We start from the raw sequence: 23,445 nt of genomic DNA, 5'->3' as shown, positions 1-23,445 counted from the left end.
GAGTAAAACAATCGCACGAAAATACGATTTTACATGCTAAAATAATATTTGTCTCATGATCTCCGAGACAAAAATTATTTTCCAAAATTATTTTCCATTGTTTTACTCGTCATTCTACTTGTCATGTGCTTTACGGTCGTGGTACTGTTTTGTATACACGCACGGCAGCGCTCTCTTAGCGACATCCAACACATGAACAAACTTATCATGTGCATTTTGTTTCACACTCATCATTTTCTCTTGCTCAAAACTCACGTTCTGGTAACTGAATATGTATGAAGTATAGTAAAACAATTATAACATGGTTTATTTCGGGTGACTAGTCGATGAGCTCCCCTCGGTATTGGAAATTGACAATTTAGTTCCCGAGGCTTCCCCTCGGGAACTAGTTTATCAACTTCCAATACCTCGGGGAGCTAAAATCGACTAGTCACCCTCAAACCATGTTATATTTGAATATAACTTGAAATAGTTAGCATAACAACTTACTTGGCTAAGAGCAATGGAGAGCTGTTAGTAGTATACGAAATTGTGAGAAACGGCTCCCTCTGAAGTATGGTAGTTTTTGAAGAAAGAACTTATTTTTCAATAACATATTTGCATTGAATTCCAGACCTCAGCTAAGGTCTTAAATTCAAGGCATCTGAAAGTACACAACTTCGTGTGACAAGGGTGTTTTTTTCTTCCACTATTATCTCACAACTTTGGCGCCCAATCTAGTCCAAATTTTCACAGGTTTGTTATTTCATGCATATGTTGGAAACACCAAGTGAGAATACTGGTCTTTGACAACTACCAAAGGTGTCCAGTGGCTTTAAAACAATTGAATGGTTCCAAAAAGGAGGTTACCTGTGATCTAGACAGATGTAGACCAATACTATGTATGATTTCCTCGGTGTCTCTGTCCACTAAGTAGTTGGTGTGATTCTGATCAAAGTAAACACAGGACAGGAGAAGATTGGGGTCTGTCGTCTCGAGCTTTGGACGTCTGGATTTCTTCTTGGGATCTTTCTTCTTGTCGTCAGATTTCTTTTTATCATCAGCTGGGGATTTGTGAAAATGTTGGAAATTTGAGTATTTTTATTTAATCGTATCTATACTTTGAGAGCCGGTATGCTTTGGTAACTACTTCCATTTCTTCATTTACTTTCCACATCAATGCAAACAATAAGAAGCAGGGGTACATTCTATTAAAGGTAGTGGACACTATTGGTAACGACTCAAAATATTTATGAGCATAAAACCTTACTTGGTAACGAGTAATAGGGAGAGGTTGATAGTATAAAACATTGTGAGAAACGGCTCCCTCTGAGGTAATGTAGTTTTTGAGAAAGAAATAATTTTCCACAAATTTGATTTCGAAGGCACACAACTTTGTGTGACAAGGGTGTTTTTTCTTTCATTATTATCTCGCAACTTCGACGATCGATTGAGCTCAAATTTTCACAGGTTTGATATTTTATGCATATGGTGAGATACAGCAAGTAAAAAGACTGGTCGTTGACAATTACCAACAGTGTTCAGTGTCTTTAAAGGACTAAATAGAGGACCAATGGCATTCCTGCCAAAACTAAAACTTGCTCCAACATGTTTTGATAACCAAGTCACCATTGGGGGTCAAGTAGAGTATAGCCCACAGTCCACTAAAGTTGCCGTTGCACAGTTAACGCCATTGGGCTGAACGTTTTAAAACTCAGCAACATGGCAGGGCAAGAAACATTGACAGTGATTCCAAACTTACATTCTTCCTCTTCTTCTGCGTCACTTTTTCCATCTTCTTCTTCATCATCTCCCTGATCTTCATCATCCTCCATTCTGTCTTCATCCTGATACAATAATTGCATTTTTATTTCATTTATTCTGGTTGTGAAGCCACAGGATTCTCAGTAAAAAAAGTACTTAAAGGCAGTTGACACTATTAGTAATTACTCAAAATAATTACTATCAGAAAACCTTAAGTGGTAACCAGTAATTGGGAGAGGTTGATAGTATAAAACATTGTGAGAAACAGCTCCCTCTAAAGTGACGTAGTTTTCGAGAAAGAAGTAATTTTCGATGATTTTGACTTCGAGACCTCTGAATTAGATTTTAAGGTCTCGAAATCAAGCATCTGGAAGCACACAACTTCGCGTGACACAGGTGTTTTTTCTTTCATAGTTATCTCACAACTTCGACGACCAATTGAGCTCAAATTTTCACAGGTTTTTAATTTTATGCATATGTTGAGACACACCAAGTGAGAAGACTGGTCTTTGACAATTACCAATAGTGTCCAGTGTCTTTAATCACTGTACTAGCCAAGAAACCCATGGAGAGAAGAAGTTTCAGTTTGACATGTGGGAGGAAAACCCCAGAGAATTATTCAAGGGAAAACCACATCCATGATTCTGAGAGGGGTCCTAGAGGTGGACAGCGAGGACCAACCCGATAGCTGAATAATTCAACAAACTCAAGAAAACATGACCAATAAAATCCCTGAAAGATTCAAATCAATGAAATTTAAAGGTCCTGGAAAAAAGACCCATCATGAAAACCAGCGACATATAAACAAATCATTGACAATCTTAAAGGGAAGGTACACGTTTGGTAATTACTCAAAACAAATAAAAAAAAAAAAAAAAACTGACTTGGTAACGAGCAATGGAGAGCTGTTGACAGTATAAAATATTGTGGAAAATAAAATCCCTCTGAAGTAACATAGTTTTTGAGAAAGAGGGTTATTTCTCACTAAAATATTAAAAGACTTCTAGCCAGAAGTCTTTTATTCCTATCTGAAAGCACAAAAATTTGTCCAACAAGGGTGTTTTTTCTTTCATCATTTTTTTCGCAACTTCAAAGACCAATTGAGCCCAAATTTTCACAGGCTTGTTATTTTATCCTTATAATGGGATACACCAAATGAGAAGACTGGTCTTTGACAATTACCAAACGTGTACAGTGCCTTTAAAAGTGGGGTAATATATTAAATTAATAATTCAAAAATCTCAAGTAAACACATTCAAATAAATCCTGCATGAAAAAAACTGCATGTGCGTGACTTTCGTATTTGGATCCACCTTGCGCACAAGTCACAAGTCTTTGCATTACCAGGCCTAGGATAATCTCAATTCAAATAAAGTGGAACCAGTTTTACCTTCTCTGTTTCCTTTTTGTCTTCTTTGTCTGCTTTCTCATCTTTTTTATCATCACTAGACGTTTTCCGTCTCTTAGCTTTTGGCTCATCCTTGTCTTTTCTGTCTTTGTCCTAAAAAAAAACCCAATAACACAATGTGTTACTTTAGTTTGCCGTTATAAAAGTTCACCTATTATTACAAGGCCGAACGGCCGCTCCAATGTTCGGGCTAAACTTAACTAATTTGGGCTATAGACTCAAATCAACTGCCACCAGGGGGCACATTGCCACCTATTCCTGCGGCTGATACAGGGTTATCCCCTTCACAGTCCGTTAGGATAGAAATGGGTATCATCCACTAGGTGCCACCTATTCCTGCGGCTGATACAGGGTTATCCCCTTCACAGTCCGTTAGGATAGGAATGGGTATCATCCACTAGGAGCCACCTATTCCTGCGGCTGATACAGGGTTATCCCCTTCACAGTCCGTTAGGATAGGAATGGGTATCATCCACTAGGTGCCACCTATTCCTGCGGCTGATACAGGGTTATCCCCTTCACAGTCCGTTAGGATAGGAATGGGTATCATCCACTAGGTGCCACCTATTCCTGCGGCTGATACAGGGTTATCCCCTTCACAGTCCGTTAGGATAGGAATGGGTATCATCCACTAGGTGCCACCTATTCCTGCGGCTGATACAGAGTTATCCCCTTCACAGTCCGTTAGGATAGGAATGGGCATCATCCACTAGGTGCCACCTATTCCTGCGGCTGATACAGGGTTATCCCCTTCACAGTCCGTTAGGATAGGAATGGGTATCATCCACTAGGTGCCACCTATTCCTGCGGCTGATACAGGGTTATCCCCTTCACAGTCCGTTAGGATAGGAATGGGTATCATCCACTAGGTGCCACCTATTCCTGCGGCTGATACAGGGTTATCCCCTTCACAGTCCGTTAGGATAGGAATGGGCATCATCCCGTTAGAGCCTGGCTGGTAGAGCAGAATGCACTACCTTCTTAACTTTTTACGAAGCAATTGTTGAGGTTTAGAGCCTTGCTAAACGACACCAGTGTCATGACCAGGATTAGAACCAACACACTGCTGATCAGAAATACCCAAGATTGATTCCAGTGCGCTTGACGGCTTGGCCTTTGCACGTCAATCAATAGACCCTTATCACGGTGCAGCCATCTTGAATTTCTCCCATTGATATCAATGTTACCACACCGAAGCTGGAAGAACAAAAAAGTCTGGTTCCTAAATGCAAAATGATTATTATCATTCATTATTGTTATTGGATATGAGGACAAGAACAAGAGGCAGCAAGCATGTAAAGGTCTATAGGATGATTAACAATGTACCTTTTCCTTCTTTTCTGGTGCTTGGTATAATGCCTTGTAGATATTGAATGCAAAATCTCGTTGTAACATCTCATTGAATAACTCTGCAAACAAAGATACCTGAAAAAAGCCAGACAAAGATATTCATTTATTCATTCATTCATTTCTTTTATTTTCACCACACACAAAGAAAAGTGATATAATTTACATTAACTTATAATGATTAAGGAAAATATAAGTAGGATTTTGTGTGAGGATGGAGGTCTCCAAGAAGCATCTTTATTGATAACACGCAAATCGAAAACACCCATTGTAAACAATTTTTAGGATTGTATATTGATCAATCTCTCTTGGAATAGGCAAATTAATAACACTTGCTCAATTAAAAACTGTTTGTAATGTGAATTCAAATTTGTTGTTGTAATTTTGGGACCACTTTGGTTCTACGTTCATTGCTTTAACATGGTAAGGTTGCGTTTTAATGGTTCTCGTTGTTCGATGTTGGTAATCCATCAACAGTTTAACACATGAGAATTGTTATCAGACTACCTGACGCAAAGAGAACAAATTCTATTGGTTGAAGTGCTCCAAGCAGAACACGCCCACTCATTTAACCAATAGAATGCGGTCTCTTCGCATCGTGATAGTTATCGTTTTCGTTATCGCTTCAGTGCGACTTGGCCTTTACCCAACTGAAAACTGCTAAGCTTAATCTTAAAAAAAAAGTGCTTACCTCAAATGAATGTTCTTTATTGTCTTCAATCCTGTAATCTAGGAGAACACTCAGACACACAACGTTGCATTCAAACTTTCCACTCTTTGCCGTGCTGGAGGGATGGACTATTAGAGAGGGACTCTCTGGTAAGCTGTATTTACGCTCAAGATCCTTCTTCTGTTTCTCATCAAGTTTCTTCTTGTCCTAATAATAAAAATAGTAGAGATGCATTTACAATGAGCCATCTATCTAGTGTACAAAAACCCTATTCGGAGGCGCAGAACGTCCTTCGGATGGGACCTAAAGCCATTGGTCCCGTGTGTTGTGTAACAGGCGTAAAAGAACCCAGTACACTTTATCGAAAAGAGAAGGGGTTCACCCCAGTGTTCCTGGCTGTATGCGCAGTAGCACCTTGGAAACCCTTATAAAGTGATACATAATTGGGTCTCAGAATTCGTAACTCCAACAATTTATTTATTATTATTATTATTATGTGCGCTATATAAGACTTCAACATTGTTATTATAATATCAAGGGTACTGTGTTGACCCAATTCACCTGACGTCATCATCAGAATAATCTTGGAAGCGCCATTTGGTGGGCAATGTCACTGTGCGTTAGGCGATGCGGCGACTTAACACGTAAACCTATTGCCCACCAAAATGGTAAGCGTGCCATGAAAGGGGTCAACAGGCTAATTAAATGCTTACCTCTTTCTGTAAGTCCGTCTCCATCTCCTCCTCGTCCTTAGTGTTATCTTTGAACGTGACATCATCTTCAGTCCCTGGAGGTCTCACTGCAGCCTCTCCTTCTTCTTCCCTTTCGGCCTCCATCTTCAGCGTCTTAGTGAGGCGGGCGATAAGTTGTGACTTCAGCCCCTTGGAGTTCAGACCTCGGCACTCCAACTCCTGTCGGAGGTCATTTACCTTTAGAAAGGACGAATGAAGAAAACCGTTGTTGCCAAATATTCCTATTCTCCGTAGTGTGAGAGCAGCATGTATACACAAATTGGCACAAAGCAAAACCGGTTCATTTCCTGACTTCGAACTCACCTTCATAGTCTTGGGATCGAGAAGACTGAAGTGTACTGGCGTCATGGTAACCGATGCCTCGGACTCTTCCTCCTCCTCCTAAAAAGAGGAAAGAAAAGGCAAAATGTCAAAACTTGGTCCATTGTTAAAATGAGACATCAATTCACTCTATTTTTTTAAATGAACGAAACATGTCTAAAGAAGGATAAGATGTTCTCTTGACAAGGAAGCTTCGGAGAAGCTAATTATATAACTAAACAAAATTACAAATAGTTGTTGATCAATATTTTTATACTTGGTTGGAAAAAAGCTTATTTTTGTTGTTTTTTTGGTTCACAAAATAAGCGAATTGTGATGTTTGAGTCCAAGGACTCTTTTTGGTAGATTAATAATTTGAGGAGTTTCTTTCTGAAGGCTTATTAGAGTTTATAGATATTAATATTCTCGTGAGAAGCTGGTCTCCATATTTCCGAGAGGCCATGGAATCGGTCGTGTCTTATCTGTCAGTGAGATGGATATAATAGTGAAGTTAAAGATCATGTCCTGAGTGGACAATGGGATGCTTTCCAGATAGATCCTCAGTTCTGCGATGAATAAAGTGGCATCCCTTCGTATTAAAAACACAAACAAATGTCCAATTGTGTTTTTATTTTAAAAGTGTTATTCCCCATGCTACCAGCAAAGCTGAGAATTAGAATTAAAAAATAAAAAAAAAATAAAAATAAAAAAAATTGACAAAATTGTCCCCAATGAAATGGTAAAAGATCAACCAAGTTAAACAACACTTTTGTTGAAACCCGACCCATCTAAATTGAAGGTGTGCTCCAAAAAAAGGGAAAAAAGTTATGATGCCTGGAAGATTTTTGACGAGTTGCTCAAATTGGCTCACTGAAAGAACCACGGAAAGCCTTAAGCTTTGTACTCACTCCGACTGTAGAATAGCTGTAAAAAAATACTGTATATGCCTACTTTGTATAAGAAAAGATGAGTTTGAATGGTTAATGCCCGGCTTTGCCCCCTTTGATCTAGTTGCACTTTATCATTCAGCTAAGCAACAAATTGATTCAGCTTGAAGAACATGTTGTTTTAGAAAGTCGCTGAACAAAAAAAGCAGTCAAAATTTTCAGGAGTAAAATCTTTCCGAATGCATAGTTTTGCTCCATTAAAATTGATGTGTGGTGACAAACCCGTTTTGCGGTGTTGACAACGGTTGTATATTGAGATGAATAAGGGACTATGTCAAAATTAGTCTAGGACAACCAAGTGATCCAGTACCATCCAGGGCAAGGTTTTTTACCTGCTGTAAATTCCCCTTGTTTGAAATTGGGTGTCGGCGAAAGTTCATTGGGGCGAACCTCTTCTCTTAATACGGTAAGTGAACTGGGTTCTTTTACATGCATTTACACAACACATGGGGCCAACGACTTTACGTCCCATCCGAAGGACAAAGCAATGGTTAAGTGCCTTGCTTAAGGACACAAGTGTCATGGCTTGGGATAAGAAAACACACTCTGCTGATCAGAAACACCAGAGTTTGAATTCGGTGCTCTTAACCACTCGGCCACCAATTGTATTGTAGGAAAACAAGCAGGATGGCTCACTTTAATCAACTTCTTGACACTAAGATCTTAGTTTTGAAATAGAATGACATCCAAACTATCCAGATCGCTCAAAAACCGCAAGTTTGTTTCTACTACAACCAATCTTCATAGCTCTACTTAATGTAAGCCATACATCGGCGCAGGCCAAATGAAGGGAATTCTGTGCAGAAATTGGGTGCATGACGTCACGCAGAGAATGGTGATTGTCTGGGCAGAATTCGCCAGTAAGCAGAGAGCGCTAAGTGGCATGTCTTTAGTGCATGGGAGAACTGTATGCCGCTCAGTGAAAAACAAACGTGTCTCAAACAGAAATACAGTCAGACAAAAATCCAACGAAAATTTGACATCAGAGAATTGTTCTCGGACTACCTGTCCTAGATTAATTTTGACAAGACCCCTCAAATAGTAATCCGACTTTAATTAATATAAGTTAAAAAAATATTGGTGTATTAATGCTGCTCGGACAAGCAAACAGTTAGGTAATAAACTTGTTAAGGTATTTTTGGTTTTCAATAAAATAGAAATACATTGGGGAAAGATTAAAAATGTTTTTTTTTTTAAAGAAGTTATGTGTTGAAAATGATTTTTTTGTGGGTTAAAAGTGAGTGTGTAGAAATACTAGTTTCTGTGCCTGCAAGTCGCTGCTCGGTGTCTTCCCTGGAGGCTGTTGTTGCAGCTCCTGGAGTTTCTGCTTGTAACGGGCTCCGAGCCCCTCGAACTCCGCCCTGGTGGGTAAAAGATGCCATACATCCGGAAGGAAAATAACCACAGTTTCAACACAGGCGGGGACAAGCTGGCCCTTGGAGATCCTCTCTGGGCGATGGTAATGCAGCTCAAGAAACCGGAACCTGGTGGGGGTTTGAATGACAGTGCATTAACGAAACCCGAGCCCCTTTTAAGGGATAGCTGCGGGTCTTTTTTATAGTCTAGATGTACATTTGAAAAAAGTATGAGTGAGGTTAAAAATGGTAAGACTAGGATTGGAGTCGAAATGAATTTTAAATATGACAGCTGGTGACATTTTAGAATACAGGGCATTGTTTTTTTGTTACAAGTGAGGAGGACAATTTAAATTTCCATCTCTGTTCCTCTTTATACCCCCAAAGTTATACTTTAAACCGAACGAACCCAACTGTTTCAATGTTAATGGTAGAATACAGGATTGGTAGATCTGACAAAATAGTCACAGACAGTAAGTTTTGTGTTATCAACCATATACACATTACATGAAATGACAAACATTTATAAATGCATAATGCGGGAGCATCTATGCGCAATACACATGATTACCTAGCAGTGCTGTTACCAAGGAGTCTCCAAAACAAATACTCAACAAAAATCAAAAATTTATATTTTGAAATAAAGCCAATCTTTGTGATTAACAGGCCTCAGTGATACTTTGTTGTTGTGGGGGCAAGGCCTCTGGCAAAAGAGCACTCCTATATTAAGGGCACGTTACAAATCTACTGGGACATTTTAAGAGGCATCACGGCATCATTGAGGGGGCATAGAGGTGATTGCCTTTACTGACTTCATGAAGTATGCAATGTATTGACTATTGCTTGATCTGCAGAGGTAATTAAAGTGATGAACATTTCCTTATACTGAGGTTAAATTAAACTCCAGTGTACACCATGAATGTTTTATAACTTGGTTAATTAAATTATTCTTTTTTTTAATGTCACTGTGAGTTTGAAGAATTTTAGCCAAAGAAATGACAAAATAACTTTTTAATCGACTTGTTCCCCATTCGTTAGTCATTCTTAAAGGGAAGGTACACGTTTGGTAATTGTCAAAGACCAGTCTTCTCACTTGGTGTATCTCATCGTAACCTTAAAACAACAAGCCTGTGAAAATTTGGGCTCAATTGGTCATCGAAGTTGCGAGGAAATGATGAAAGAAAAAACACCCTTGTTGGAGGAATTTGTGTGCTTTCAGATAGGAATAAAAGACTTCTAGCTAGAAGTCTTTTATAATTTTAGTGAGAAATTACCTCTTTCTCAAAAACTAAGTTACTTCAGAGAGAGTCATTTCCCACAATGTGTTATACTATCAACAGCTCTCCAATGCTTGTTACCAAGTCAGTTTTTAAGTTAATATTTGTTTTGAGTAACTACCAAACATGTACCTTCCCTTTAATTGATGATACTTGTTCAATAAAGAACGAGATGGTATAGGTCACTTTACACAACTCAATAATGTCATAAAAACACTTACACAATTACAAACACTTACAAAAACTTACATTAGTTCCGCTGAACTAAATTTTCCAGTCATCCATACACATTCATTAATGAGCCAGCAATATTTAAAGTTATACGAAATGTTAAGTAAATCAATCGTGGACACAATGAGAAAGCATGTTAATTGCTCAAACATCAACCTGTATAAAAAAAAAATGTAATAAGTGCGTACCTTTTTGCTGTCCGCAGAAGCTTGCGCGCAACATGCATTTCAAATAACCCAGTCTAGAGATTTAACATTGAGTACCATATGCATTGATTGTGTTTTGTGTTAAGCTTGCGCGCAACATGCATTTCAAATAACCCAGTCTAGAGATTTGGCATTGAGTACCATATGCATTGATTGTGTTTTGTGTTAAGCTTGCGCGCAACATGCATTTCAAATAACCCAGTCTAGAGATTTAACATTGAGTACCATATGCATTGATTGTTTTTGTGTTAAGCTTGCGCGCAACATGCATTTCCTCCGAACGCACTTTAGCAACCAGTCTTTGATCGTAGGTGACCCGAGCATGGTTTTACTGAGGGTTACTCTTGTTCCACGACATTCAAACCATTTCTCAATTGTGATTGACCTGAGCGTTAATTGTCTTCCTGATCACGATGGTTCCGCCATAGCGCAAAGAACAGAGGGTCATTCCAACAGCTTTATTCTACGTACTGTACTGCATCTCTTTGGAACTCCTTGCCTGGTGCATGTTTCCCTCCATCCTACAATCTAGATTGTACTAAAAGGAATATCAATTCCTGCCTCCAGCTCTCCTGATTTATTTTCATGTTTAATCATTTTCTTCTTGTATCACTAGAGTGGCTTTTAGCCTTGTTTGAGGCATACTTGCATAATATATATTTTTTTTTTAAGTGCAAGCAAAACGCAGATTGACTTGATGGTATCTTTACTTCCGGGTGAATCCTTACCATAAACAAACTTCACAACAAGTACAGCATGGTCTTCACTTCACTAACTACCAATGCTTACATGCCGACTCCAACTTGCTGTTGCAATCCAACTCAAACTTACCTTTTTAAATGTTTGCTTTGCTACAGAATGTCGGCCGTAATAAAAGTTCCGCATAGTAACATTCTCTTACTTAATCTCTATGGAAAATGATTTTTTATTGCACTTGTTTCTTCTCTTAGAATATTTTTGTGCCTACTGTAGTTCACAAATTGAGGAATTGCGCATCGAGGTCAACAGAGGCATTAGTAAACATTAAGAGTTTTCTCATTTAAGCAGTCACCTTTCATACCACGAATCATGGTTGCTGTTGAGGTCTTACAATGAAAGATGTTAGGGGCCATTAAGAAGGGTCAATAGTTATTTCTAACATTTTGTTTAAATGGGTATGACTGACCCATCCACCCCAAATTATAATCTATAGACCATGTGAACTTTGTTTAAAATAAGTGTGACCTTGCACATTGTTTGGCTACTCTGGCAGGCAAGATACTGCACTGGTCATATGGGAAAGTTTACATTTTGTGTCACAATCTCCACATAAACCCAAGAGTTATGAAAGTAAAAGTTGAACAAGTTTTGAGATGCGCCCCCTTTTATCATATCAAAAGTTGATAAAAATTGGACAGTGAAATCTTCATAAAATATAAGATTTTATGTTTTCTTCCATAAGGCTGTGTACAAATCATGCCTGCAGGAAGTCCAGGCTTGGTGGCTCTTTTGTAAACATGTAATGTCACAGGTCCTATCATCTATACACTAAAGAACAAAGTAATGCCTCTAATGAACTTTATTTCTATTTCCTGAGCATCAGTCACATTCAGTGGCCTTTTCCTGGATGAATCAATGTTTGTTTAACATTTACTATTCTGAATGGCCCCTTAGCTCTAAAGGTGTAATCAATCATTCCTCCATGAATTAATGTTACCCTCAAATAAACATCAAAACAAACCGTGGATGAAGCGTCTTGCAGACCGCATATCTCTGGAGAACCACACTAAGATGCAATGACCTGACCTCTAAACATCTACAATACCTCGATAAGAACACATCACTATTTTCAGATACACCATAGTTATCGTAACACATGCATGCAGGAATGTTGCATAAGAAAGAACTAAAGTGAATGTCTTATTAGATAAATTGTTGGCGGAAAAAATAAAAATAAATACATACCAGTGAAGACAATCACTCAGATCGATCCCGGTCAGCGCTTTGGTTGTTCGGATAGCAGTTTTGATCAACACAGTGGTGTCGTTCAGAGGATCCTGACCATCCAACGACGGGGACCAGGGACCCCCAATGGCCATGGCTTCATTTTTACCCTTCTGACCGACAAGGAAGTTGATGAGACGGGTCGGATGTTGGAAGTTCTCGCGGACATCGCTGGAGTCCTGTGGCCTTGAGCAACACTGCTCGTAGAAGTCTTCCAGGTTGCTTGATGCCATCATCATGACCTGGGTGGGCAGAAATAAGGGTAGATGTTAAAGACACTGGACACTATTGCTAATTGTCAAAGACCAGTGTTCTCACTTGGTGTATCTCAACATATTCATAAAATAACAAACCTGTGAAAATTTGAGCTCAATTGGTCGTCGAAATAGCGAGATAATAATGAAAAAAAAGGAACTCTTGTCACACGAAGTTGTAAATCTGAGGTCTCAAAATCAAATTCGTTGAAAATTATGTTACTTCAGAGGAAGCCGTTTCTCACGATGTTTTATACTATCAACCTCCCCTATTACTTGTTACCAAGTAGGGTTTTATGCTAATAATTATGTTGAATAATTACCAATAGTGTCCACTGCCTTTAAGGCACTGGACACTTTTGGTAATTACTCAGCTAATTGCTAGCATAAAAACTTACTTGGTAACGAGCAATAAAGAGCTGTTGATAGTATAAAACACTGTGAGAAACGGCTCCCTCTGAAGTGACATAGTTTTTGAGAAAGAACTAATTTCTTACTAAAATATTTGAATTGAATTGGAAACCTCTGCTAAGGTCAAACAGCATGATAAACTGCCCTCCTTCCATGACTATGCGGGAGAATTCCGCGCAGAGAGTTAAAACTTAACATTGCTTTGTGATTTTCACTTTTTGTTCACCAAAACTTGACGACTAACGAAATCTGAAACTTCTACATGTTAATTTTATTACATACATCTTCATTCACCGTGAGTAAGGGTTCATTTCATGATTCCAAATCTTGATCTACAAAAAGATATCAAAACAGCATACCTTTGCACTGTATTTGTAGCTTGCATCAGACGGTTCCAATACCGCAGAGTTCTTCTCCAGGGGTTCAACGTCCTTACTCATGACATGGAAGCTACAACTGTTGCCTAACCCAAGAGTACGATGCAAGGGGAAAGCCTCTTGCCAGGTGAAGTTAGACGCAAAGAAATCACTTGGGATATACATGTTACTGTAACGCTTACGGAGTTCGATGACATTTGTTTTGGAGCTGAATATTGGCAAAAGATACAAATCAGAAGTATAATGATATTAAACCTATGACATTGTGGTGTAACGACTGCTGATGTTATTACTAATAACGCAAGTATTATTAGTGTTTCTCGTGTTCTAAAGCCCAATTTATACTCCCTGCGAATGAGAAGTGAATTTTGACCTCACAGAGCTGTTTTCGCAAGCAAATGTTTCGCAGGAGTTGAGCAAAGCACAACTGTTACGAATCATTCTTTCCAAATTTGTGACTTGAAAGTTTGTATCAAACAGGCAGAAAGCATTTCTATGAGAAGGATTTCATGAGATTGTTCATTTTTGCTACTTGGTTAAGTCATTTTTTTTGTGTGACAACTGTCATAACAAATTATTACGAAAGGTTTGAAAAATAAAACTGTTTTAAGCAAAAATGTTGAAACTCCCGGTACTAGGTGGCAAGGTGAATGCTAATCCTACATAATATATACTTACATGTCTAAGGAATGTTTTGCAATCTGTACAACATAGCGAGGTGCAGGTCTGCGAGTCCTTTTTGGTGAGCGTCGAGGAGAATAGGAACGGTGATGTGCAGGGGGCGTCTTCTCTCGCTCTATACGTCGTCGATCGCGCTCACGTTCTCTTTCTCGCTCTCTCTCGCGGTCTCTCTCTCGGTCGCGTTCTCGTTCCCGTTCCCTGTCTCGTTCTCGCTCCAGTTCCCGTTCACGTCTTCGCGATTCCCTGTCGCGGTCTCGCTGGTCGTAAGAAGTACGCAGTGGGTCAGTGCGGACAGGCTCAGGTCGGCGCTGAACCTGCATTGGGCCATGAGGGTGGGCAAGTAAGCCTGGTCCACCTGTACGTGAAGAGAATTAAAGACTGGTCAGTTAAATCTTCATTAATAATAATATTAAAGTATTAAATAGCGCACGTATCTACCAACAAGTTACTCAAGGCGCTTAGTCATGTTAGTATTCTACAGAAAGATAGGTTACTAAAGTTAGGAATACTAAAATCCTTCTCAATATTTTTAAATCTGTCCTTAAGACTTATCTTTTTAAAGAAGCTTTTTACTGATTGTGCATATAAATATATTGTTCCTTTACTTGTTTGTTTTGGTCTGTCTTATGTTTTGCAATTTTAACTCTTCGGATTGTCCTGTAAGGTTCTTGTATTTTCAGTTTGTTTGGATTGCTGTATATTTTCCTGTTGTAAAATGTTACATTTTTTATAATTATTTTGTTATGCGCTTGTGTACATTTTATGGATTGGGCGCAATATAAATGAAAACATTATTATTATTATTATTAAGACCCATTTAGGTAGCACCTTAAAAGGGTTTACAAGATGCTACGACGCAATCAGCAGCTACAGCCAGGAACACTTTCTTTTTGATAAGTGCACTGGGTTCTTTTATTTTATTTTAATTTTATTTAAAATCTTTAGACATACACAATAGTTACAAGTTGTACAGGGGCTGTCAAGGTTAAAACAAAAGTATAAAACCTGTCACCAAAAGCTGTGTAAACCCAGACCCCTGCACACAAAAGAAATTATTCCCCCCAAAACAAAAAAACAACAGCACCCACAACAAAACACCGTAGCAATAGGAGGAAGGAACAACAACATGCACTGCACAACACTTCACATGATATTCAGTTCAATTCAATGTCATCATCAAAAAGTACAGGCAATAATATATGTGAATGTGGAGGCATGTTCCAAAAAGCGTAGCTTGTCAAAGAACAGCCTACAAATCAAAAGCTTTACAATGGACAAAACAAACACAAAACAAGAACACGTACAACAACAAGTAACAGTTAACGTGTACGTCGATATCAAAATGGGGGGGGGGGGGTGTTTCCAGCAACAGTAAAATAGGTTAAAAGAGTTATCTGAAACAGCTGGTGGATTAAAGCATACTTTAGCTTTTAGTTTGAAAAGAGTGAGTGATTTACTATTACAAAGTTTACCCAAAATTTATTTTTCAAAAGCTTTAAGGAAGATTGTGTTATGATGATTTTCTTGTGCGGGCAGCCAAGTAGCTGACATTTTTATCCGACCAGACTCTCCATTGTCCAAGTTACTTCAGAGGGAGCCGTTTCTCACAATGTTTTATACTAACAACAGCTCTCCATTGCTCGTTACCAAGTAAGATTTTTATGCTAACGAATATTTTGAGTAAATACCAATAGTGTCCAGTGCATTTTAAGTTAAATGTAAAATGTTAAGAGATGAACTTACCAGGTCCTGTTGGTACTATAGGTGGAGCTACCCCTTGTCCCATTCCAACCTGAGGTTGCATACCCATCATAGAGGGGGGAGCTTGGCCCATTAGACCTTGGCCGGGAGGAGCTTTCAATAACGGTATGCTCTGCTGCTGCTAAAAGTTCAAAAAAGAAAGGATTTTGCTGTTTATATAAATCATTTTTATGCCTTGTTGTATAATACACATATTACTATTATTATTATTATATCAATAAATAAATAAGAGATACAGACTGAAATTCACAGTGTATGCTCTCCATACGGACTACTATGTTGTGGTGATGAAAGATTTTAGATAATCATTTGGCAAATTGAGCTCTTGGACTTCTGAAAACTGTCTGAAATGTAATGTCCGTAACGCTGGCATTGTCCATAAGGGTTTAGGGTAAGAAAGGGGATAGGTGATTTTTGTCTTACCTGACTGGGTAGAACTTGAATTCTAGTTGCATTCCATTTGAAGGGCATATTTGGATTGTATGTAGCTTCCACTAAAACTCTCTCCATGACTTTGGGCAGAGGTCCTTTGACAGAGCTATCAAGAAATTGAAAAGAGAAATAAATTATTGATATTGTCCCCTACAATAGACCCTTCCAAGGAACGATAAATTGCGCATGTGTACTAACATTTTGGTTGGCAAAATGAGGGTTCGAATCCCGGTTGTGACCCTTGTCTGTACGCATGCTTGAATGTAATTAGCATATAGAAATCAGCAGGCCTGATCTTTCTTGGAGGCAGCAGAGGCAATTGCCTCCATGCCCCCTGGTCACTGCCTTGGTGCCCTTGCAATGCCAAAGTAGAAATTAACAATTTCCAAATAGGGTGCCCTTTACCTAAGAGAAAATACCTTTATTTAAAAATTCAAAACATTTCTTTAAAACACATAAGAATTGGTCACGTGATATATTGTCGGGATCCCGACAAAAACTAATTTTGAGCACTTTATTTCACTGCTACTAATAATTGGCGGACTTTTTCGAGCAATGGCTCAAATGAAAGCTTGTAACTTTCTCGACCCCCATCGAAATACCTTGGGTCAAATCGGCCAAAAATCTGACATAGCATCTTTAAGGAAACAAATGCCATGCCTTCTGTAGCCTTTGATCTTGACCTTGGTGCCCCTTCAACGACTTGGTTTCCAATGGAAGCGCTCTATCCAAAATAACCATGCCCTCTCAAAGATGAAATTCCAGGCCTGATAACTGTTGTGACAATTAAGTACGTACGTCATTTGAAAGAACACATCTTCATCCACAAAGCCGAATGTATCATGCATTTTGGTGACAGTGCCAGTGAACACCCTCTGCTTGGGCTGAGGGGCCTGGGTGGAGCGAGGTGCTGGGTAGCTTACAGTCAGCTGGGCTGCATTTCCTCCTACTCCGGCTGGGTTATTCTGGGCGATTGCCGGTGCTGCCATGTTGGACTGCAGGGCATTCATCTGAAATGTAACAGTTACTTTTAATTTAGACAATGTACTTTACCAAACAAAATGCTCCCCACCAACCTTCTCTGTTTGAAACATCATGTACTAATTAGACAGGCACCAAACCGCATGAGTACATTAAGTACATGAAAAGTTTGACGTCTTAAACAGTTAAAAGCAACAGGACACGCTAAAAGTTGAAAGATAGACTGTTGCAGTCTTCCGGTACAACTGTGGAGCGTCTTGGTTTCAGATGTTGGTCTTGTTATGAGTCGAACCTAACGTAAATGTTACGTTTAGTTTGCCTGACTGAAACCAAAATTTATTTGGGTCGACCTTAAGTCGCTCCTAATCTATTTGCTTTGGCGCGACTCTGGCACGCCTGTCTGAAATGGGTGCGTTTTTTTTTTTTAAGTTCCCATTTGACTTTGCCATTACCTGGTTGACCTGCATTTGTTGCTGTTGAACCAGTAGTTGTTGCTGTTGCTGTTGCTGCTGCTGTTGCTGCTGTTGCTGCTGTTGTTGTTGCTGCTGTTGTTGCTGTTGTTGTTGCTGTTGTTGTTGTTGTTGCTGCTGCTGTTGTTGTTGTTGTTGTTGTATTTGATAAGCGCTAGCCTGGGGAATACCCTGTGCTACCCCTGGCGCTCCCATCTGGGCGTAGACACCAGCCGGACCACCAGCTTGTGGATTTCCAATTAGAGTGGGCCCCTGAGCGGACATTACTGCTTGCCCTACAAACAAATGCACAAATAAAACATTAAAGGAACAATGCAGAATTAGTAAGAAAAAAATGATGACGATAGTAGAAAACATCCCTTGAAATATTTCTGTCTGAAAGGTCATATTTGATGATAAATAAATAAAACTAATTTCCCATTTTGAGTTTATCGCTCAACAGGCATTTTATTCATTTTTTTTTTAAAGCAATGTCATACAAAATGTGTAATCGGTTTTCACTTTTTTCTTGTGACCCAGGTGGCCGATCAATCTCAAACTTCTACAGGTTTGTCAGAAAATATTATGCAGTAATGGATCTTGGGAATTAAAAATTAGTCGCGACTAGTGTCAAAGTCGTAACTATTTGTGGTCACGCAGTAAAATTTACTTGTCGTCCAAGCCTAGATTCAAGCACATCAGACTTGCAAAAAGGATTTCAACAAAATGTAAAATTGGGTATTTATCCAAAGCCATGAATTTTGAGCACTTCTTTGATTCAAGTCTATTTAGGCCTATTCGTCTACCATGTAACTGACCCATTTCGCAATAGTTTCCAGGGAAACATTTTTCCACCACTAAAGAAATTCTGGGCAGAACCCTGCATTAAAGGGTACTTTTTCCTTAAACACAAAACACAATGTCCACAGATTTACATTAAACTTACACAGTTTGAAGATTATGATAGTAGAAAGCTTCCCTTGAAATTTACCTACCGAGTAGTGCTGGGCAAATAGTGAAATTTTGTTATTCGGATACCGCTGACCAACTATCCGAAATTAACCGGATATTCGAAGAGGTTTTTTTTGCCGCTAGAGGGCTCTGTTCGTTTGTGAATGAGATCTTATGGGCGGATTGATATTAGTTTTAGACAGTGTCACTCGGTTCATTCATAAAAATGACCGGGTCTAATTTAAAGATGGCGATTTGCTTTTTCTTTTGATCGTGATTGACTCTACGTGAAGGAAAACTTTTGTAATCTTTGAACAAATTACGTCAGAAATGTCATTGTTTTAACTCTTCACGGAGGTGAGCATAGTTAAATACTTAATTTATGCTGTTTTATGCTGTCTTAATAGAAGTTTCATAAGGATTCAGACAAAACATTCATATCAGTTGTCGCCCGACGTCCGCGGATATTCGGATATTAAAGAATATCCGGTTACTTGGTTGTAATTACAGAACTATCCGGTTTATAAATAGCTATTTGCGCCCTATGCGGATATCCGGTTAGAAAAAAAAAGGCATTCGCGGTTACGGATAGGAAAACCTATTTGCCATTAACCGGATATTCGAATAATTCGCCCAGGCCTACTACTGAGGTGCTGTAGTTTTTGAGAAATGAGTAAAACAAATAATTTTCGTCTCAGTTTTAGCATGTTAAAACGTATTAACCAGTTATGCTATGGTTTTGGTATAATATCATAACTGGTTAATGGCATTTAACGAGCTAAAATAATTTTCGTCTTCCTGAGACGAAAATTATTTGTTACTTGTTTCACTCATTTCTCAAACACTACACAACCTCAGTTAGTAATATTTGATGGGAAGCTTTCCACTATCATTATCTTCAAACCCTGTAAGTTTAATGTAAATCTGTGGACATTTTTGACTAAGTACCCGAATCCTTTAAGGCCAAATCACACTGCAGCGATAACAATAACGACGCAAAGAGAACGCATTCCATTGGATGAATTGCTCCACGCAGATACGCCCATGGATGCTCATTCAACCAATCGTGGGCCCGCATTGTTAACATATTCTCGCTGACGTTATCGAGGCCTGTGTGACTGGGCCTTTATACAATAGAGATCTCACTCACCTAATCCTGCTGCCCCTAGCTGTGACCAGGGAGGATCTTTCCTTGCTGCTTGTCCGTAATGTGCCATGGTTGTCTGCAACCAAGGTTTGAAATGTAATTATGGGTTAAAACATGTTAAAGGCAGTGGACACTGGACACTTGGCCTGTTGGTAATTACTCAAACTAATTATTAGCATACATGTTTCACATACGCACATCATGCACTAACTTACGTGTTAACACTTTCTTGCATTGATCAATGGCGGTCTACTATTTGCAACCAAATCGCTGTCAACTCGCGTCAACCATCCACTAAGCAGATGAGTTAGTCTTAACCTAAGACATCAGCGAGCAATTTACACGAAGCGCAGAACATAGTATACTATGCGGTAGCGAGCATTGACATTTTCACAAGACTATTCCATATGCAGGAAAGCACCCTCTGTTGTCCATATTATGTACAAGCCCTGTAAAAGCAAGATGGCGGCAGTCTGCTTTGCTGCTTAGAAATAATTTCTGCATAAAGCCAAAAATTTTACCTAAAACTTAAAAAATTTATATTTGAGCTGAACTACGTTGCAGTTTTATGCCTCCTAGATTTTAAATGTATATTATTGGAGGAGTTGAAGGCGAGTTGGCGGCACCTAACTAATTGACGGCGATTAACTGCAAGATAATGCCAATTGCAGCACTGTGCTCAAAGCCATGCGCATTTGGGCTCACATTATCAATAGACCTTGTGCACATGACGTCATTTCAGTAGGGCGCCCTCACCTAGAGGTCAAAAGGAGGTTGTTCATTGGCCAATCCTGTACGCCGCACGTACAAATCTGTGCGTTTTGATTGTTTCGTCACCGTTTTTCCACTAAGATGGCCGCTGGATGATGTCAATGCATAAGGTCTATTCATGATGATCACATCGCCAATGCAGGACTTAAATTCGAAAATAATTTCTTCCATGGATATATTATTTGTTAGCTGTGAACTCATTGAAAGTGTATTAAAGGACACTAAGGAGTAAGAATATATGAACGGAATTTCAACTTCTCAAATCAGGTAAAAAATAAAGAAAATTGTATTCAAATTCTAGTTCACAAAGCTTTATTCCCAGGACGTCAGTGCAGTGGCGGCACTGACTGACGTTCTACTACAGGGCTAGCACACTAAAGTGAGATCGCAGCGCAATTTATCTTTCATGGAAATTGGTGCAGCGCGCACAGCGCCCTCTAGCGGTTGGGACCGTTCCTAATTTTTTATGGGAAAAGTTTCCGTATTGGCGCCACCTTTTTTTCGTTCGATATGAAACAATATAGTAAGGCCATGAGAATGAAAATGATAGATTTGTGTCCATCGCCCGCATGCTCTGAAAGCTACCGCCAAAATTTTCATTATTTTCACAAAATTTCATTATTTTCACATAAAAGACTCTGCATCAGAAATGTTCAAGTTCAAATCATCGAACAAGGGTAAAAGGTTATTACGCATTTTAGTAGTAGTACTATACAAGGCAGACATTCCGCCGCGATCGTGATTTATTTGCAGTAAAACACGCATCTGCTTTCGAGCGCAATCAACAAATTTGCGCAAAGATATTCTGCGCAATTTTTAATTTGCGCCATGCACAATACTAATAGGCAAATTAATGTATTGAGCTACAGTTTGCTTAAAATGAAGATTGCGCATCTTCGTGTGCAAAATAATGAATAATGAAAAATGAAAAAAAGCCCGGACGCAAATCTAAAAATTTCATTCTAATAGCCTAATCTAATTCAACCCAATGAGATACCCCTTTTTGTAAAAAATTAGTGAAAAAGTGGTTGCGTCGGATAACTTTCCGTATGGCGCCACCACTTTTTCACTCATTTTTACAAAAAGGGATATCTCATTGAGGTAAATTAGATACTATATTATTTCATATCGAATGAAAAAGTGGTGGCGCCATACGGAAACTTTTCGGTTGCGTCATATAGAAAGTTATCCTTTTGAAAATTTATGATTTTGATTTAATATTTATCATGTTTATATTCATTTTTGGGCAGGGTTGGGGTTTGTTTAAAATTAAACTTTAAATTAATTAATATTAATAAATCCTATTCCTATGGACACCTGCAAACATTTCCCAAAGACGGTACACTTAATTAAATTAAGATTACTTTGAACTTAACCCAAACCCCCTCAAAACAGGTCTGGAAAAAGAGTTTTTCCCGACAAAAACAAGGCGAATGATAACAATGCATTCAATTGTCCGGAATTCGGGCAGCCACGAGCTCGTCATTTTGTTTTTTAGCCAGAGAGAAAAAAGACCCCTTTTTAGTCCGTGCTTCTCAATATTAACTGAATACTCACCCGTTTATCTCCACAATTTGGTAAGGAGGACCCAATAAATAGAACAGAATAATCTAGTTTGACACAACCGATTTTTGTCTTCAGAAGAAATGGGTAACATTTAATCACTGAATTCCACTTTCAACCATGGCAGCCATGATTGTGATTTAGGTTTCATTTATGCAAATTAGGCATGACGTAGTACACGTAATACCCGTTTGACCAGTAGTCTTGAAATGAGCCGTAAGGTCTTCGCGAGCAACGTGTTTTAAAAATACACACTTTTCGTGAAGTTTTTCCATTAAATTTATGTTTATATTACAGAACACATATAGTTCTTATATATCTATGGTTTATTGGCCATTTTGGAGGTATTCAAAAATTGTTGGCGGCGTGTTGGCGGCGCTCTGGTCTTGTTGTCGGCGTTGTCGGCTTGTTGCCGGCTTTTAGTAGGACCGCGTGTTTTTATCATTTCGTTTTTGAATAAGCGTTACCTCAAATATAAAAAAGGTAAGTAGGTTGGCTAGTGGTTACCCCCCCCCCCTGCACACCATTTCAATGTAAGTGTCGTTATTAGAAGGTAACCCCACCCATACGTGCAACAAGGAATTTGATTTTAAAGAGGGCGCTGTCAAAAGTGCTTTCTCACCGCTCATATGGGGCGCCGTCTGTCAATTAATTGTTTGGCACTTTTAAGGCATGTTTTTACCATGGTTTATAGCAATTAGATGTAAACCATAGAAAGTGTTGCGAAATCCTTTTTATGGTTTACATACCAGTAGTATTTTTTTTGGTGTAAGTTTATGGTTTACAAACCATGAACATGCAACAAACATTTGTAAATCATGGTTCATAACCATGGAAACTTTACGCATCTTTAAAACATGGTTTATAAACCAGAAAAATGAAGCATCAAATTCATGGTTTACAAATCATGGTTTATAAACCATGAAAGGTGGGTCATCTTAAAAACATGGTTTATAAACCATAAAAATAGGAGCACGAAAATCATGGTTTAAAAATTATGGTTTATAAACCATAAAAATTGAGGCATTTAAAAAACATGGTTTATAAACCATGAAAATTGAAACATGAAAATCATGGTTTACAAATCATGGTTTATAAACCATGAAAATCGTAGCATGAAAAACGTGGTTTACAAATCATGGTTTATACACCATGAAAGTTGAAGCATCTTGAAACATGGATTATAAACCATGAAAATTGAAACGTGAAACTCATGGTTTATAAACCATGAGATCGGAGGCATTGTAAAAACATGGTATGTAAACCATGAAAACTGAAGCATCAAATTCATGGTTTATAAACCATGAAAATTGAGGCATCAAATATGGTTTACAAATCATGGTTTATAAACCATAACAATATGTGCACTCACAAATCATGGTTTACAAACCATAAAAAACCGCTAAACAATAAATTGACAAACGGCACGTAAACGTGCCGTTTGTCAA

General features: G+C 38.6%; 1 protein-coding gene across 3 annotated transcripts in view; it reads right to left on the bottom strand.

Annotated features, from left to right (window-relative positions):
- Positions 1-22,131, bottom strand: part of LOC139952822 (cell division cycle and apoptosis regulator protein 1-like) — a 28,549-nt gene extending 6,418 nt beyond the window's left edge. Inside the window, exons 1-17 of one of the 3 annotated variants that reach the window (XM_071952065.1) lie at positions 21,992-22,131; positions 19,667-19,739; positions 17,569-17,861; positions 16,934-17,145; positions 16,127-16,241; positions 15,686-15,824; positions 13,940-14,297; positions 13,244-13,469; positions 12,181-12,461; positions 8,423-8,651; positions 6,224-6,301; positions 5,882-6,097; positions 5,190-5,375; positions 4,478-4,576; positions 3,134-3,244; positions 1,742-1,838; positions 850-1,043 (exon numbers count right to left, since the gene is read on the bottom strand). In XM_071952065.1, the coding sequence (XP_071808166.1) occupies positions 850-1,043; positions 1,742-1,838; positions 3,134-3,244; positions 4,478-4,576; positions 5,190-5,375; positions 5,882-6,097; positions 6,224-6,301; positions 8,423-8,651; positions 12,181-12,461; positions 13,244-13,469; positions 13,940-14,297; positions 15,686-15,824; positions 16,127-16,241; positions 16,934-17,145; positions 17,569-17,861; positions 19,667-19,733 (2,901 nt within the window). In that variant the 5' untranslated portion in view covers positions 19,734-19,739; positions 21,992-22,131. The remainder of the gene's footprint in view (positions 1-849; positions 1,044-1,741; positions 1,839-3,133; positions 3,245-4,477; positions 4,577-5,189; positions 5,376-5,881; positions 6,098-6,223; positions 6,302-8,422; positions 8,652-12,180; positions 12,462-13,243; positions 13,470-13,939; positions 14,298-15,685; positions 15,825-16,126; positions 16,242-16,933; positions 17,146-17,568; positions 17,862-19,666; positions 19,740-21,991) is intronic. The other 2 variants (XM_071952066.1, XM_071952067.1) reach the window with 2 other exon arrangements.
- Between the last annotated feature and the right edge of the window lie 1,314 nt (positions 22,132-23,445).

This window comes from Asterias amurensis, chromosome 21, assembly GCF_032118995.1.
Source record: "Asterias amurensis chromosome 21, ASM3211899v1".
Taxonomy (NCBI): Eukaryota; Metazoa; Echinodermata; class Asteroidea; order Forcipulatida; family Asteriidae; genus Asterias; species Asterias amurensis.
The sequence above is the reverse complement of the archived record's forward strand: the minus strand, read 5'-3'. Positions and strand labels throughout refer to the sequence as shown.